The sequence below is a fragment of the Scyliorhinus torazame genome, chromosome 4 (assembly GCF_047496885.1).
Source record: "Scyliorhinus torazame isolate Kashiwa2021f chromosome 4, sScyTor2.1, whole genome shotgun sequence".
NCBI classification, from domain to species: domain Eukaryota; kingdom Metazoa; phylum Chordata; class Chondrichthyes; order Carcharhiniformes; family Scyliorhinidae; genus Scyliorhinus; species Scyliorhinus torazame.
In genome coordinates this window covers 141157667-141175860 of record NC_092710.1, presented here as the reverse complement: position 1 = coordinate 141175860, position 18194 = coordinate 141157667, and the positions used below count along the sequence as shown (strand labels likewise).

Here is an 18194-nt window from a genome sequence, read left to right as displayed (position 1 = left end):
GGGGTGGAGGTTGGGGGGGGGGTCCGTGCTGGGGTGGAGGTTGGGGGTTGGGGAGGGGGTCCGTGCTGGGGTGGAGGTTGGGGAGGGGGTCCGTGCCGGGGTGGAGGTTGGGGGGGGGGGGTCCGTGCTGGGGTGGAGGTTGGGGAGGGGGTCCGTGCCGGGGTGGAGGTTGGGGAGGGGGTCCGTGCCGGGGTGGAGGTTGGGGGGGGGGTCCGTGCTGGGGTGGAGGTTGGGGGTTGGGGAGGGGGTCCGTGCCGGGGTGGAGGTTGGGGAGGGGGTCCATGTCGGGGTGGAGGTTGGGGGGGGGGTCCATGCTGGGGTGGAGGTTGGGGAGGGGGTCCGTGCCGGGGTGGAGGTTGGGGAGGGGGTCCGTGCCGGGGTGGAGGTTGGGGGGGGGGGTCCGTGCTGGGGTGGAGGTTGGGGGTTGGGGAGGGGGTCCGTGCCGGGGTGGTGGTTGGGGAGGGGGTCCGTGCCGGGGTGGAGGTTGGGGGGGGGGTCCGTGCTGGGGTGGAGGTTGGGGAGGGGGTCCGTGCCGGGGTGGAGGTTGGGGAGGGGGTCCGTGCCGGGGTGGAGGTTGGGGGGGGGGTCCGTGCTGGGGTGGAGGTTGGGGGTTGGGGAGGGGGTCCGTGCCGGGGTGGAGGTTGGGGGGGGGTCCGTGCTGGGGTGGAGGTTGGGGGTTGGGGAGGGGGTCCGTGCCGGGGTGGGTGATGGGAGGGCAAATGAGTTGGTCCACCTGGCCAGGTGCCAGCCTCCAACAGTTGGACCCATGCGGTCCATGCCACCTGGCTGGGGGGAGGAGGGGATATGGGCAATGATGACATGTCGTCGTTCCCCTCCCCCCCACCAGGCCGTCATGTTTTCAGACCATCCAGCGATGTTGGCCGCCGTGGTGGCAGCCGCTCATGTCTATGTTGCCCTGGATGAGGAGGAGGAGGAGGAGGAGCGTGCCAGAGAGGCGGCGCAGGCTGCCGCAGAGGGGCAGGCGGCAGCCGCCCAGGCTGGAGGGACACCTGCCCGACAGGACGAGGAGGGGGAGGAGGACGTCGTGGCCCCACGGCAACGGAGGCACCCGAGGGCGCCCCGTGTGTACCGGCCCCGGCAGTCATACCAGGACCTCACGGACCGGGAATGCAGGAGGAGACTCCGGATGAGCCGGGAAACCGTGGCACACATCTGCCACCTGCTGGCACACCTGTCACCGCGTGGCACTGGCGGGGGACACCCTCTCCCCGTGTCCGTCAAGGTTACGGTGGCCCTGAACTTTTATGCAACGGGGTCATTCCAGGCACCGAGTGGGGACCTGTCCGGCATATCGCAGACATCGGTGCATCGGGGCAGTGACAGATGCCCTTTATGCCATGGCGCACCGCTACATCCGCTTCCCCGTGGACCGGGCCAGCCAAGATGCCCGGGCCGTGGGCTTCTCTGCCGTTGCCGGGTTCCCCATGGTCCAGGGCGCGATCGATGGGATGCACGTCGCCGTGCGGCCACCTGCAGAGAACAGGGCCGTGTTCACTAATAGGAAGGGGACCTATTCAATGAACGTACAGGTGGTCTGCGACCACCGCATGATGATCCTGCACGTCTGCGCCCGTCACCCAGGCAGTGTACACGACTCATTCGTGTTGTCGCGGTCATCCATCCCCGGCATGTACGAGGGACGCCATCCCCGGCTGAGGGGCTGGTTGCTGGGCGACAGGGGCTACCCATTGCGATCGTGGCTGATGACGCCTATACGGAGGCCACGCAATGAGGCGGAGAACCGCTACAATGATGCCCATGTAGCGACAAGGGGAGTGATCGAGAGGTGCTTTGGCGTGCTGAAGATGCATTTCAGGTGCCTGGACCTCTCTGGGGGCGCCCTCCAGTATCGGTCAGATAGGGTCGGCCGCATCATTGTGGTGTGCTGCGTCCTGCACAACATAGCCCAGCAGAGGGGCGATGTGCCGCAGGCAGAGGAGGGCGGAGTGGAGGAGCAGCAGGAAGAGGCCCAGTCCTCCCAGATGAGGGGGATGGGGGCAATGGTCAGGGCAGACGGGGTAGACACAGTCGGGTGGCTGTCCACCGTTACCGGCTGGCCCAGCGGGCACGGGACAGACTGATAGCCGCCCGCTTCACTGACTAGATGGGCGTGGGAATCGGGTAGTATGGCCACAGACCGCACACCATGACAACAGCCGACCACCCACACCCCCCACCCATCCACCCACCCAGCACCCTCACCCCCCTCCCCAACCCCACACACCCCACCCGCATGCACACCACCCCCCCACCCCCAATTGCCGATCCACCGGCGGCACAACGGGCCGGGCTCACCCAGTTGCGGGTGGACGCGTGTCTATCGCAGGCCATGGAGGATGATGACAACCCGCCTCCGATGAGCTCCTGGCTCTACATCGTTGGACTATGTCTGACCCATGGCCACAGTACCACCATCCACCCGGACCATCCCTGCATGCGGCTGTGACACTGCAGCGCACGGTCCCGTCCTCTGCCCGGGGGATGTTGATGGCGGCCCAGGGGGAAGGGGGCAGACTCACCTGGGGCTGAGGTAAGACCACCCGTCACACACATACTTGCGCTCAACGTACATGACACGCCCGCACACTTTGGACAGAGCACAAAGGCAGCTTCGGTAGGTGTAACATTGACTTTACTAACCAAAGGAGTTCATGCACGTGCCCTAGCCCCTAAAACTCATCTGTGCCCTGCACCCGTGCCAACTTACTCAGTGTCTAATTGTTTGGCCTTACGGGCCCTTTGACTACGTCTACGTGGTTCCCCAGACGGTACAGCAGAACTGGAGGTGGACTCCTGTGATTCCTGCCCTCTGACACCGGATCCCTTTGGCGGCCGTTTCCTGAGGCGTCCTGGCCTAGATGGGCCAGGCTGCGGCCCGGGCGACTGGGATGGCGAGCTGCCAGCCTGTCCTGCCCATTGCCCACCCGATGCACCTGGGACGGAAGGGGGGGAGTCCGAGGTGTCGCGGTGTACCGGGACCTCCCCTACAGAGGGAGCCGGGACGGACCACACCACCTCCTCCTCCCTCGGGGTGCCCGATGGCCCCCAGGCCTCTACATGGGTGGGGGATGCGAACGGACTGGCCATCCGACGCGCCCCCGACATCTGGCGCTGCCAGTCCTGGAGGCCCGTGCTGGTATCGACAGGGGTCTGCAGGTTTGCAGCCATGGAGCCCAGGGGATTGTCGAACCCTGTCTGCGACAGTGCGACGCCAGCTCGCACATGGCCACTGGCGCCGATGCCCTCAGCGATGGCCCGCTGAGACTGGTCCATGGCCTGCAGAGACTGGGCCATGGCCTGCAGAGACTGGGCTATGGCCTGCTGAGACTGGGCCATGGCCTGCAGAGACTGGGCCATGGCCTGCAGAGACTGGGCTATGGCCTGCTGAGACTGGGCCATGGCCTGCTGAGACTGGGCCATGGCCTGCTGAGACTGGGCTATGGCGTTGAGCGCCTCTGCCATCTGGCGCTGGCACTGGCTCATGGCCTCCTGTGAGAGGGCAGCCATTTCCTGGGCCACAGACGCCGCCTGCACGGAAGGCCCCAGGCCTCGCAAACCGTTCCCCATGTCTGACACCGTCGCACCCATTGCCTCCACCGCGGACGCCACCCGTGCGGTGTCAGCCTGGGTGGCACGCATGACCGGGACCACTCCCAGCTCCTGGACGCGGGTGGACTCCTCCACCTGCGACCGCAGCCGCCGCAAGCCACCCGTCACCCTATTCGCTCGTCTCCGTGTCGGTGGTTGCATCGGATCTATGTGTGGGTGTGGTAACTGCAGGAACCCGGGATCCATCTGGGCGGCAGATGTTCGCTTGGCCTGGGCTGCCCTCCGACCGCCCGGTCCCTCTGCTGCTCCTACCTCCACCTGCTGTACCGGGACGGCTGTGTTGTGCGCACCAGTGAGTGTACCAGACACCTCATCACTAAAGTGCCCAACCGTGGTGAGTGTTTCTGCGATGGTGGAGGGTGTTGGTGACAGCAGTGGCGTTGTGTCGTGCTCTTCGTCCCACTCTGAGTCCATGGCACTTTGGAGTGGGGGTTCGTCTCCACCCATCCACTCTGAGCCACTGTCCGGTATTTCGTCTTCCCGGGTAGGGGTGTCCTGGGTAGTGCTGTCCCGGGTAGTGCTGTCCCGGGTAGTGCTGTCCCGGGTAGGGGTGTCCTGGGTAGTGCTGTCCCGGGTAGTGCTGTCCCGGGTAGTGCTGTCCCGGGTAGGGGTGTCCTGGGTAGTGGTGTCCCGGGTAGTGCTGTCCCGGGTAGGGGTGTCCTGGGTAGTGGTGTCCCGTGTAGGGGTGTCCTGGATAGTGGTGTCCTGGGTAGTGGTGTCCTGGCTCGGATGTAACAGGGGCCTGTGGCTGCCCCCCTCATCGCTGGGTGGTCGCTCCCGCACGTGACAGGGGTGTCGTCTCCCTGTTGCTCCAGGTCTCTCCGTCTCCCGTGGTGTGCGAGGGGCATCCTGCGGGCGTCGCATGCTGGAGGGTGCGGGTCTCTCCGTCTCCCGTGGTCTCCGAGGGGCATCCTGCGGGCGTCGCATGCTGGAGGGTGCGGGTCTCTCCGTCTCCCGTGGTCTCCGAGGGGCATCCTGCGGGCGTCGCATGCTGGAGGGTGCGGGTCTCTCCGTCTCCCGTGGTCTCCGAGGGGCATCCTGCGGGCGTCGCATGCTGGAGGGTGCGGGTCTCTCCGTCTCCTGTGGTCTCCGAGGGGCATCCTGCGGGCGGTCTGCATCTGCGGGGATGGGTGCCTGGACGTTTGGTCCTGCGATACATAATGAAGCATGCATGGTTAGACATCAGGCAGTGATCAGGTGATACGGGGGAGGGGGATATAGGAGAGGGGGGATATGGGGACGGGCTGTTGGTGGCTCACTTGCTCGTGGGGCCCCGACCTCTGCATCAGCAACCTCCCGGTCCTCAGGTCCGCCAGCCAGTTCCAGGGCCCTTTCCTCGTGTACGGTCAGTGGCCTCTCATCAGCGGGCCCTCCTCCAGTCCTCACATGCTCCCTATTGTTGTGTGCGCGCTTCTCCTGTGGGGGGGGGGGTGGTGGCAGGGGTAAAAGGCAACAGTGTTAGGCAGGTATATGAATGCACGCCATCGGTTGCGCGTGCATTGCAGAGGTTAAGGTTAGGGCTGGATTCACTTGGGGATATGGGGGAGGGGGGATATGGGGGAGGGGGGGATATGGGGGAGGGGGGGATATGGGGGAGGGGGGATATGGGGATATGGGGGAGGGGGGATATGGGGGAGGGGGGATATGGGGAGGGGGGTATGGGGGAGGGGGGATATGGGGGAGGGGGGATATGGGGGAGGGGGGATATGGGGGAGGGGGGATATGGGGGAGGGGGATATGAGGGAGGGGGGATATGGGGAGGGGGGATATGGGGAGGGGGGATATGGGGGAGGGGGGGATATGGGGGAGGGGGGGATATGGGGGAGGGGGGATATGGGGGAGGGGGATATGGGGGATATGGGGGAGGGGGGTATGGGGAGGGGGGATATGGGGGAGGGGGGATATGGGGATATGGGGGAGGGGGGATATGGGGAGGGGAGATATGGGGGAGGGGGGATATGGGGGAGGGGGGATATGGGGGATATGGGGGAGGGGGATATGGGGGAGGGGGGATATGGGGGATATGGGGAGGGGGGATATGGGGAGGGGGAGATATGGGGGAGGCTCACCCTGCCTGCTCTGACAAGGTCGTTCACCTTCTTGTGGCACTGGGTGCCTGTCCGTGGTGTTAGGGCCACAGCGGTGACGGCCTCTGCCACCTCCCTCCACAGACGCCGGCTGTGGCGTGGGGCAACTCTGCGGCCGTGCCCGGGATACAGGGCGTCCCTCCTCTGCTCCACAGCATCCAGGAGCGCCTCCACATCGCGTGACTCGAACCTCGGGGCTGAGCGACGGCCAGCCATCAAGTCGGGTGTTGCGGTCGGGTGTTCCGGTCGGGTGGGGGGGAGCTGCGCGGCCTTATGAGCCGTCACGCCGTGCAGCGCGTATGACGCTGCACGGCGTGAACCACTGCGCAAGCGCGGATCCCGTTACGTCGCTGCTAGCCCATTTCGGGCCGCAGACTATCGGCCCATTTTTATGACGTGACGCAAGTGGGATTAGCGCCGTTTTTTGCGCCGATCGGCGGAGTTTCCGCCGATAACGGAGAATTTCGCCCCAGGTCACTGTGCTGGAGTTTGATTTGAGCTACCTTTTAGGTAGATAAAAAACAGGAGCATCTTTTTCATCTGGGGTTAGGATAGAGCAGGTTGTACACGGTGCTCACAACTGAAAGAACAAATGTGATGTGGCAAATACATTTGAAGCCACACTTCTGTTATGATCTTACATTCTTCCGCATTTTACAATTGCCACAGAGTTTTAAGTTTTGAAGTTCTTATAAAATGCCAAGTCTACGAAGATTTTTCAATTTAACCAACAGTAAAAGCACAAAATATTACCTCACTTGGAAAGATGTTCAGATGCAACTCCCAGGCTCAAATTAGTCTTTGTTGTTTCTTGTTCAATTCATAAATTCAGTGTGAACGTCGAACATTGATATTCTAAAAAATGAGATCCAGATTATGCTATGATATAGTCCAGAAAGGTTACAAAGGGTTAATGACAATTATGAACATGAGGAGGAAATTCAGTCCCTCAAGCTCATCCTACCATTCCATTCTATCATGGTTGATCCATATTTCTGCTCCATTTACCCACCTTTGTTCAATATCACTTAATATCTTTCCCTAATACAAGCCTATCAATCTCCCAACATCCACAGGTAGGGTTACAAGTTCCAGATTTCCACTACCTGCCATGAGGAAAATTGCTTCCTGATTTCATTTGCAAATGGCCAGCTGTACCTTTAAGATTATGCCCGCGGTACCCCATTCTTTTTTTCCAATTAAGGGACAATGTAGCGTGGTCAATTAACCTTTCCTGCACATCTTTTTGGGTTGTGGGGGTGAGACCAAACAGACACGGGTTGAATGTTCAAATTTACAAGGAACGTGATCCGGGGCTGGGATCGAACCCGAGTCCTCGACGCCGTGAGGCAGCACTGCGTCATCGTGCCACCCTCGATTATGCTCTCTCGTAAGATGGCTCTGGATTTCCCAGAGGAAATATTTTCTCTGTACCTACTTGATTGACTCGCTTATTGATTTTTAAATACCTTCTATACATGGCTCCTCAATCTTGTAAATTCAAACCAACACAAGCCAAGCTTATACAATCTGTCCTCATAGTTGGACGTTCAATCCTTGACATATATCTGGTGAATTTGCGCTGGACCTCCTCCGAGGCCAATATATCCTTCCTGAGGTGTAACTTTGGCTTAGATTATTTTCTGCAACAAATCATTTATTTATGACAGATCAGCGCCAAGCCCATGTTCCTGCTAAACATGGAATTAGTGTTTCCTCCCTGAGGTTTGATGCTCAAGTCTGAAGCAAGGCTATGCACAATTGAAACATCACTTCTTCACTTCTTGTATTTTGAACCCTTTGAGACCGTTAGCATTTTTGACCATTAGCGTTTTTGATTATTTTATGTAGTGTGTTAGCTATCAGTATAAGAACAAAAATGCTGGAAAATCGCAGCAGATCAGGCAGCATCTGTGGAGAGAAACAGAGTTAACTTTTCGACCTTTCATTGGAACCTGAAACATTGGGCTGGATTTTCATGGAGCCAAGGAGATTCAACGGACCTTTAAAAATGGTGGCTGGGATCCAATTCTGGGATTCACAACCCTATTCCTGGCATTCACAATTTTCACCTGCATGGGCTAAGGGTGTGGGTCACAAGCCTGCACCCTGCCCTCGCGACCAGGCCATCCCAACAGCAGGGCTAGTCCCCTGCAATTTCCAGGAGTTAGGCCAGCATTTCAAAGAGTCATGGTTCACAGCCCTTGAGAGGTGTCCTGAATCATAGTCTGAATAAGGGAACTTTTTTAAAAACATGTTCAAAATGTATTACTCATGCCCCTCTCTCCCCCCCCCCCCCTCCCCCATCCCATCCTACCCCAAACCAAGCTATGCACCTCTATCCATTTTCCATAGTCCCTCATGTCCACAGTGCCAGGTTATGGCATTGCTAGCGCATTCAACCCATATACAGGAGCAATGAAGGCATGTGTGGGAAAGCTTTTAAAATAAAGCCCATTCATTCATAAACTTCTACTTTAAAAAAAATGCATTTACTACAACCCTATAAAAGTGTCAAACATTCAGATCTTTAAAGTCTCAATAGCAGCTGTTTCAACAGACTAATAGATGTCTGGACTCTGAGCCAAGCCTCATTATACATTTATATGTGCCCAAGGGAAAGCATTGATTCTTCACAGCTCTTGCTCCTTGATTTTTAACAATTGTTCATGGGATGCGATGTTGCTGGCTTGACAAGCATTTATTACCCACCCCTAATTGCCCTTGAGAAGATGGAGATGAGTGGCCTTCTTGAACTGCTGCAGGCAATGTGTTTTGGTATACCCACAATGTTGTTAAGAATGGAGTTCCAAGATTTTGATCCAGCAACAGTGAAGGAACATTTGTGTAGTTCCAACTCAAGGTGGTGTGTGGCGAAGGGCAGCACGGTGGTGTAGTGGTTAGCACTGCAGCCTCATGGCACCGAGGTCCCAAGTTCGATCCCGGCTCTGGGTCCCTGTCCGTGTGGAGTTTGCACATTCTCCCCGTGTTTGCGTGGGTTTCGCCCCCATAGCCAAAAAAGATGTGCAGGGTAGGTGGAATGGCCACGCTAAATTGCCCCTTAAATGGATAAAAATTAATTGAGTATTCTAAATTTTTAAAAAGATGGTGTATGGCTTGGAGGGGAAGTTTAAGGTGGTGTTCCCATGCAGCTACTGCCCTTGTCCTTCTAGGTGGTAGGCCTCATGTGCTTGGAAGGTGCTGTTGAAGGTATCCTGCACAGTATTTACAAAATTAAAGAGATGTTAAGTGCTTGTAGTTTCTGTTATTGAGACTTTAAAGGCATGGATTATTGACAATTTCATAGGGTTATAAATGAATGATTCATTTTTAACAAGATTTTGCACACATGCTAATGTGACTAGAGGGTCTGTTGGTCCTGTTGAATGGACGAAGAAGTGCCAAAACTGGGCATGGAGTGTGTAGGGGCCATGGGGATGGGTAGCGGGGCATGGGTTGGCATGGGAGGTTATGAGTGGTCAGTGGGGTTGGATAGAGGGGTCATAGGTTGGCATGGAGGGCATGGCCAACATTGGGGGGAGGTTAGTGGAAAATGAGGCGGCATGGATGGGGCAAGACGAGTATGTGTGGATTAAGAGGTGTAGCCACTCTGATGGCTAGAGAGTTGTCTTTTTTATCAATTTCCTTGTAACTGGAATGAAATTGCAACGCATGAGTCAGGCATTTTAACCAGCCCGTCTTGGCACCTGGCATCCCCTGTGGCTGCCTACAGACTCTTTCCGGGTGGCAGGCTGGCCCCAGTTATCATCTCCGCGCCCCCCCCCTCTTCCACGTTGCTGACCTTCTAGACAGTTTCTCCAAGGTAGGCAGGCCAAGCCAGGAAATTTCCTGATGCCCACAGGTAGAATGAAAATCTAGCCCATCTCTCCACAGATGCTCCCTAACCTGCTGAGTTTTTCCAGCATTAATTGATTGTTCTTATTACAGATTTCCAGCATCTGCAGTATTCGCTCTTGTGTTAGCTTTTAGCAATTTGCATACATGGAAATCCAGAAACATTTGCTCCTCCAGAGCTCCTCTCACTCACTATATTCTGATTTGTCTATCTCAATCCAAAGTGGATAACCTCAGAGATGGGGAGGAATTTTGTGGCCCGGTTATGAGAGGAGCGAGGGTGTAAATTGATTTCGGCGGGACTGAAAAATCCCGCCAGCATAAGATTCAGCCCATCATTTTGCTCGTTTTCTTTGAAAACTCAAAGTACCACTTGAATACAGGGCTGATGGCTGCACATTAAATGTCTAGTTTTCTAAGGTCTAATTTCATATTGTTAAAGAATTAAACCTGTAAATCATGCAGTAGTAGTAACTAAATGTGTCTCTCTTTATTACGAATTCACTATCTTAATGGACATGTTATGCCCTTTAAATAAGTGCCTTAAGGAGTTAAAAAAGCTGAAGGTTACTACATGGAAATGGTTGTGTTATCAAATGTTTTTCACTGTTGTCAGGATACAGTCTTCTCAAAGTTAAACTTGAATTTCCTCTGTGTACTAAACTCACTCAGGTCAGTTCGAGTTTCTCCCACCATTAAATAGTTGAGCATAGTAAACTCAGTGTAGATATGAATATTCCTGGTCTATACTGCTTAGTTACTCACTTCGGAACCTGTTTTATCCTTGCTAAAAAGTATATAATTTATGTTCCACTGAGTAGGGAGTGGGTAAGAAAGTCGTCATAGACCCGAGGACCATTGACTGCTCTCCATTTTTGAGAGAGAGCTGACTGGTGGGTCACCAAACCTCAGACGAGGGGCAAGGCTGAGAAGGCGGGGCCTTCATGGATAACCTCAGCCATTACAGGAATTGAACCTGTACAGTTGACATTGCTCTGCCTCACGAACCAGCCGTTCAACCAACTGAACAATGCATCAGTGTATTGTCCTTTTGCCTCTGGAACCTAAGTTTCAATCTAACTCAGATTGATATACTAAAAGTCACTTTTCTCACAGTAGTTTGAGTCCTAAATTAAGTTAGTTTGAGCAGTCTTGCGTGGGTGCATGGCACAACATTTTTCAATTATTTGACACTATGTCAGAAACATTGGCAATCACAAGCAATTTGAATGTAGGGAATTAAAATGTCACACTGATACGATGGGGTGTTCTTCTGATGTCAAAGTAAAGGTCCATTTCACCTGATATTAACCTGACATAACCAGGAAAATTAAAAAGTACTCCCCAGCATGGGCAACACGTAGCTTGCTGAATACAAAATATAAATCTAAAGAATCAATAATGATGCAAGCAACTTTTATTGTTTCCTGATCTATTGTTTGTTAGAAAGCTTCACTATCTTTTACCATGGAATCCTTACTTTGTATTTCTCTCATAGCTATGCTGCAATTTGACGACATGTTTAAATTGGCAAACAGAAAAGAGATACAAGTGCATCATTGCCTATAAAGATAAACTGGCATTTTAAAATTGAGCATATAGGAATGAAACATAATTTGGTTTGATATTTTACTGTTGAGATAAATTAATTAGACTGGCTGAAAATTTAACTAATCAGCAAAGGATGAAGTTGCACTACTTATTAGAGATTGTTTATTGTGTATATTACCTCCAGTGTCATCTAAATGCAAGGTGTTGTGCTGTACAAGCACAATGGTGTGCAATACTTTCGTAAAAATTATTCATAATTGTTGCACAAAAGCATTTTTTTTCAGAAGATGCCTGACAGTTGTATCTCTCATTCTGTAGGATCCAATAAATGAACAGAATTTTGATGCCTATGTGACGACATTAACGGACATGTACACAAATCAAGATCGATATCAGAGCCCGGAAAACAAGGCCCTGCTGGAAAACATAAAGCAAGCTGTAAAAGGAATTCAGGTCTAAGGACCTCTTCATGGTTTAAAGAGAGATCTTGCTAGGATGCCTCACGTTTTTGCTGCTCTAATTTACCAGACAGTGTTGAATATCAAAACTTTATTTCTGTTACAAAAGGTGTTATGCGTAGGAGACTTCATAATGATTTTATGTCCTGCTTTGAAAATAGTAATTGCATTTAATATATAGTTTTTAAAAACATTCACATTTTGTACGTTTTCATATGAGATGACATAGTGTAAAATGCCATGTAATGTTTATAGCTGCCAACGTATGCACTTTTTTTTGAGTGTATACTCTTGAATGGTTGACGGAACAAAAAAATGAATAGGATATGAATTCTTTCAAATGCTTTACAAAAAGGGAAGAATTTAATGTTACAAATTGAATTTGACAGATAACAGAAAGCTTGGGAGCATGTGAGCTATGATCTGACTATGTATCGCTATCACTTGGATACTCTGATTTTGTGTCTCATATGGGAGATTGTGTTTTACAGAATTAAAAAAACTGAATTATGTGCATATTGTTTAATAGACAAGGATTGGTAGCGAAAATGCTCTAGTTTTGAACAACGCTTTAAAAATATTATGCGCTTTAGTTTTAAAAGGATTACAATTAGGTGGGGACACTCAAATGAAATTATTGTTTTGGGATTTTAGAACAGTGATTGAGATAATGAGTAGCTTTAAGATTGTTTTAGTTTAATGTTTGGCAAATTAGCCCTATGTCCTCACTATCTTGCATTACTCCTTGTTAAATAAGACCAGTGGGGGTTCATGGTACAAAGAACAAGTGAGGACCCAGGGCTAAGCTCCAAGACAAGATAACTTGACAGAAAGATTACTTACACACTGCACTGATTGGTGTTGTGACTTCAGCAGCCTTCTAGGCCATAAGATGCTTACAGCAATGCACTTCAATGAACATAGGACGGCCACTGAATGCCACAGCACACTTTCTGTGAAGTTAATTTGTCTTGAAGTTTACAGTACATGTTAATCTGTACAATGGGTCTCTGTAGAAGGAAGTATGGGTTTTATACCTTATTAATAATTTCATCTGACTGGAAATTACAGGGTCACTGTCCCTAGAAACCTGCCAGTTATAATTTGCACTTACCTTGTCCTATATCCACAGTGTAATAAGGTGTGCAATTGCTGATGTCATCAGTCACAAGACACAAGTCGCATGAATCTGAACAAATGAAACACGGAAGCCTGCGTGGCCACCATTGCGGCGATAGCCATAATGGAAACTATTGGGTACAATGCTGTCATAACAGGAAATATGATTCAATGTTCAATGTGAATACATAATCCCAGCAGCACTTTATTCATAGTCCTTGTGCAAAACTTGCAAAGTTTTCCCAATGGACAAATTCTTAACTAGCTGGGAAAAGATTCTGTAATTACTCTGGGTCTGTGCGGCATTGAGCCTGCACGGTGCCCAATTCTGTTGTGCTATTAGTTGTAGCTGCCATGTTCAGAATTGCCTTTTTGAGAGCTAAAGCAAGGTGCTTGTCTTTCACCTTATGCCATATATATACATATATACTTGCCCTAGCCTCTTTTAGGGCTTTGTTCTTCATTGATTGCATATGCCTTTTTTTCCACTGCATTGTGTCTGCAGCTTCTATGCCAATATAGTAATGCTTTTAATAGAGTAAGAGCTAGTTTGACTTTTGGATTATTACTGTTCTCACCTATGTAAATGGAAAAGGGATTTTAAGCACAAATCTGCTGCTCATCTAATGTTGGTACATAATATCAAATCAAAACGTACCTGTGACTCCGACATAGTGAACACAGACGTGTCACATATTAGAATGCTAACATTTCATAAGAATTATTGCAGATTCGTCAGAGTTTATTTATAATAACTTATTGTTCATATTCATTTCTAAGTTAATTTAAGTGATATTCATTTATTAAGACAGGATTTTGTATAAACTATTTATTGTGCTCTCTGTGGAACTGAAGTTTGATTTATTTTTGTACAACACAGCATGGATTTGTTGGCATTTTAATTTTGCTATAAATGTGTGAAATCACAATTTGCTGTGATGATTCATTTTTAAATTGTGAACTTTGTACAATTTTGTCATGCTGGATGTTGACACATCTTACTATAAATAAAATTGTGTTGCCACATTTGTAGCACAGTGGTTCTCTGATCAGTGTTAACATTTTAACTTTATTGTATGTACTGGCAGCTGTGGCAAATAAATATTCAGCTAATATAATAAGTATTTCATGAACTCTGCCCTCTTATTGTCATACTTTTGTATGTCAGACCTGATCAGGCATGGACCTCACTTATGCATGCAATCGTGTAGTCTTGGGGCCTACTGGCCTTCCAGGTAGTTACACCCTTGATATTACCTCTAAAAAAACTCCAGGAGTTAGATGTGAGGACACAGAAATTAGTTAAAGGCCAGCCATAGCTCTTTTTTTTTAAATTGTAATGAAAATGGGATCATGGCAAACTACTCTTGACTTGAAGTCAGCCTTCTCAGTGGGAAGTCAAATTGTCACTGGTCTAGTAATCCAGAGACACAGAGTAGTGATCTGGGGACCCAGGTTCAAATCCCACCACTTGCAGATGGTGAAATTTGAATTCAATAATAAGTATGGAATTAAAAGTCTAATGATGACCATGAAAACCATTGTCAATTGTCTTAAAAACCCAACTGGTTTACTAATGTCCTTTCGGGAGGGAAATCTGCTGTCCTTACTTGGTCTGGCATACACATGACTCTAGACCTACAGCAATGTGGTTGACTCTTAACTTCCCCCTCAAGGGCAATTAGGGATAGGCAATAAATGTTGGCCCAGGTTGTGACGCCCATTTCCATGAGCAATTTTCAAAAAATTAAATAAAGATAAATCTCCAAATGAGAATGTCTGGATATCTCTGGTGGCCTTGTATCACAGTCTGGCTGCGAGAGTCTATCATTTCTCCGTGAACCTTCCCTTTAACTGAAAGAGGGACAATCCCAACGCGAATTTTAAAAAATTCTTTACTGAGAATACTTTCTATATTGTGCCAGCTTGTCATTTAAATACTGTAATGGAACATAATGTGCGTAATGATTCTGTTAGTGGTGAAGAAATGATGGACAACTTCCAGACCAATTGGAGGCTGGTTACTATGATAATTAAACCAGATGCTTAACGAATGTTGCAATGAGTCCTCGCTACCTTAAATTGTTTCATTGCCCTGTATGTGAACATTATAATTGTGTTCATCAAGTCACCCATAATATCCATGTTGTATTCAGCATTAGTTATACACAAATGTAGCAGAGATTTTAAAATATATGAACATTCACATGAAGATAATGGCCATTAATTCCATCAAGCCAATTCACCATTTAACCATTTATTCTCCTTGGAGAGGCAAAAAAAGAAATCAAGAGCTCTGAGAAGGATGAACAGGAGGGCTGGGTGGAGCAGCACAGGACATCAAAATAAAAAGCTGCTGACAAGAACCTAACTGGACAATTTTCTTTTCAGTTGGTTGCCATGATTTTCAATTTTGATGAAAATATAAAGTCAGTAGTAAGCACCTTCAGTGTGCAAAGGAAAATCAAGTATTTTTTTAATTTGATATTTTTAATTTTCATTTTTTTTTATGTAAAGAGCCATGATGTGGGCTACCAATACAACAGTGAGGAAAACAGGGAAGTCAAGACACCAGATGCATGGGGAGCTCGAGATGCTTGATGGAATACCAAGATCACACTGGACACTGCCAGGACCTAGGACGTTGAGGAGGGATGACTTCGCTGGCAGACAATGGGGCAGTCAAGATCAGGGCTGGCGGATCACTTGAAAAGAAGACAGCATTTGGACAAATTGCATCAGTTATTCAAATTAAATAGAAATTTGGAAAATGCATCTTTGTTGAGCCCCGGGAATTGAGAGAAGATTCACGGGAGCAGGTAAGTGATCAAGTTAAAATTTTTAAAAGGCAGATGGGAGACAACAGAGTGACAATGTCTTAGAGAAGGAGATAAAATGTTAACGTTAACTTGTTTATTTAAAAAGTTGAAGTGATCGCTTATCTGAAGACAAAAAATATCTACCAAAGTCTGAACATTTCTAGAAACCTGAGGAAGTGAAGCTTCATCTAGTGTAGAAATGTACAGCTGTAAGTGTGACAAATGTGACAAGTGTGATTCAGTGTTTTAGGTAGAGTGTTGCATGTTGACCACATTGGCAAGATCGCGGTCTGTATTCAACCACCCTTAGTCCCAAAAATGAGCCCCCACGTGAATCTCGACATGCTTGGCTCCTTTACCATCTGATTCGTCAGACTCGTGCCTCAGCATCTCGCCGCTAACAAGGAGGAGCTGTCCTCAGGGGCACGAGTATGACGAATCAGACGGTGAAGGAGGAGCTGTTTTTAAACACTCCCTCACTACTCACTCCCAGTCAACACACGAAGCTGGCAATGCAAAGACCTGCTCCTGCCCACGGCAGAGAAGTGAGGATCCATCGTCCTTTCACCCAGATGGCCTGTCTCAAGTGAGTTGTTGATGTCTCACAAAATTATCCCCCCCCCCGCTCACTGACTACATGTTCATTGTCTTGAAGGATCACCATCTAATGAGGCTGGGTGATCCAGAGCCATGCCCTCTTCACCAAGAGAACGCCTCAGAGGACAGCTCCGAGGAGAACCCCAACTATGCGTCACAGCTATCACCCACACCTTCCACCAGCACAGGGACACATACCCCGGTGGGCAATATTAGTGGACAGACCTCTGGGACACTATCTGATGAGCACCACACAGCTGCTGATGTACATTAGGTGGAGGCAGGAACATCCTAGAGAGTCAGCAGTCGGAGGTCTGCTTGATCCCAGGACATAGTTGGGTCTCAGCCAGATGTCGAGAAACTGGACAGGGTTCTCCCAGAGCTACTGCAGATGATAGGACAGAGCCCTGAGATTCAGGAGGTGGTATCAGTGACATTCCTGCGACTGCAAGGCCGATTGGTGGTGTCCCAAAGCCTTCAGGTGCAGGAGATGGTGCCGGCAATGCAGGGTACCCAGGACAACACTGCTACGGTGGCGACCGCAGTGGAAAACCTGGAGCATGACATCCGTGCCTTGAGGGGTGGTGTCGAAGGCATGGCTCAGTCAGTCACGACCATGGTTGAGGGCCTCAACATCATGTTCCAATTGATGAGGGACATGTTCTAGATGCAGGTGGACATTGTCAAGGCACTGCAGAGTGTGGCCCAGTCATTGAGGAGCATTGCTGAGGGTGTTGACACCATGGTGCAGGAAATGGGGAGCCTCCAGGACTGGCAGAGCCAGATGACTCAGAGGCTGTTGGAGCATCCTCCAGCTGCTCCACCATCCCATGAAGTCACCCAGGGCCCTACAGGGACCCTCACGGTGGAGGAAGTGCTGGAGCCAAACCCGGGACCTGCCACCAAGAGACGAATTCTTCTGATTCCATCACTCCTGTCACCAGCGCATTTCAAGGGCGGCAGGCAGAACAGGGTGACACAGCGACACCTGTGACACTGGTAAGTCAGCCAGGGCTCTTCGGCTCCAGGTTCTCCAGAGGACATCCACAAAGGGCATCAAAGGGCACAAGGCTCGGAATGCAGCAGACTGCTTCTTCCTCTGATGTGCATTCTGGGGACACACATAGATGTAGCACTAGATCACGGGCGGGATTCTCATTTCCGGGGACTAAGTCCCCATGCCGGTGGGAGAACCGGCGCCAACCACTCCGGCATCAACAGCCCCCGAAAGTGCGGAATTCTCCGCACTTCTGGGGGCTAGGTTGACGCCGGAGGGGTTGGCGCCACTCCAACCCACGCCGAAGGGACTGTGCGAGTTTGTGCATGCGCAGACCGGCCGCCGTATTCTGGCACATGCGCAGGGGTTGTATTCTCCGCGCCGGCCATGGCGGAGCCCTACAGGGGCCAGCGCGGAAGGAAGGAGTGCCCCCACGGCACAGGCCCGCCCGCAGATCGGTGGGCCCCGATCGCAGGCCAGGCCACCGTTGGGGGCCCCCCCCCTGGGGTCAGATCCCCTCGCCCCCCCACCCGAGGACCGCCCCAGCCGACTTACCTACCAGGTCCTGTCGTGTGGGACCATGCTTAACCCACGCCGGCGGGTCTGGCCAGAAACGGACGGCCGCTCGGCCCATCGGGACCCGGAGAATTGCCGGGGGGGACCGCTGCCAACGATCCCCGACCGGCATGGTGTGAACCCCACCCCCGCCCCAAAACTGCCACCGGAGAATACGGCAGCCAGCGTCGGGATGGTGGGACAGGATTCGCACGGCTCCCTGGGATTCTCCCACACGACGGGGCGTTCGGAGAATCCCGCTGGTGAAGCCTATGTCACGGTAATCTTCACAGCAGACCTGCCTGAACCCCTGTTTTCCCCCACTCTGACACAGTGGTCCAAGATCAAAAGCCCTTGATGCAGACTCTGTCATAAGGATGGCTGTGAGCGCATTGTCAGCAGAAAGACAGGATTCAGACTTAATCAGATCCTAAGGAGCACCAAGAGCTTTTCTCACAGCGAGTGGTTATTACCCTTCTTCCTTCTGTAGTGACCCGCTAACAATTCCAACACAGACCCATCACCC

General features: G+C 51.0%; 1 protein-coding gene across 11 annotated transcripts in view; it reads left to right on the top strand.

Moving 5' to 3' along the window:
* The window catches only part of LOC140410506 (myelin transcription factor 1-like protein), a 676895-nt gene extending 663071 nt beyond the window's left edge, over window positions 1–13824 (top strand). For all 11 annotated transcript variants that reach the window (XM_072498671.1, XM_072498674.1, XM_072498670.1 and 8 more), the window contains one exon: window positions 11442–13824. In XM_072498671.1, the coding sequence (XP_072354772.1) occupies window positions 11442–11582 (141 nt within the window). In that variant the 3' untranslated portion in view covers window positions 11583–13824. The remainder of the gene's footprint in view (window positions 1–11441) is intronic.
* Window positions 13825–18194: the final 4370 nt, after the last annotated feature.